The sequence below is a fragment of the Acanthisitta chloris genome, unplaced genomic scaffold, assembly GCF_000695815.1.
Source record: "Acanthisitta chloris isolate BGI_N310 unplaced genomic scaffold, ASM69581v1 scaffold26977, whole genome shotgun sequence".
In the NCBI taxonomy this organism is placed as follows: Eukaryota; Metazoa; Chordata; class Aves; order Passeriformes; family Acanthisittidae; genus Acanthisitta; species Acanthisitta chloris.
Window position 1 is genome coordinate 5,792 of NW_008683559.1, and position 279 is coordinate 6,070.

A 279-nucleotide genomic window follows, 5' to 3' on the forward strand; every position below is an offset into this window, starting at 1 on the left:
CTCGGCCTTGGTGGTGAAGCTATAGCCTCTCTCTGTCAGGATCTTCATGAGGTAGTCAGTGAGGTCACGCCCGGCCAGGTCGAGGCGCAGGATGGCGTGGGGCAGGGCATAGCCCTCGTAGATGGGCACCGTGTGGGTGACACCGTCTCCAGAGTCCATCACGATGCCAGTGGTGCGCCCGGAGGCGTAGAGGGACAGCACAGCCTGGATGGCCACGTACATGGCTGGGGTGTTGAAGGTCTCAAACATGATCTGGGTCATCTTCTCCCTGTTGGCCTT

At 60.6% G+C, this 279-nt stretch overlaps 1 protein-coding gene across 1 annotated transcript in view; it reads right to left on the minus strand.

Annotated features, from left to right (window-relative positions):
* LOC103806317 (actin, alpha skeletal muscle-like) overlaps positions 1-273 on the minus strand; it is a 786-nt gene extending 513 nt beyond the window's left edge. The window contains exon 1 of the mRNA XM_009078999.1: positions 5-273. Within this exon, the coding sequence (XP_009077247.1) occupies positions 5-261 (257 nt within the window). The 5' untranslated portion in view covers positions 262-273. The remainder of the gene's footprint in view (positions 1-4) is intronic.
* Between the last annotated feature and the right edge of the window lie 6 nt (positions 274-279).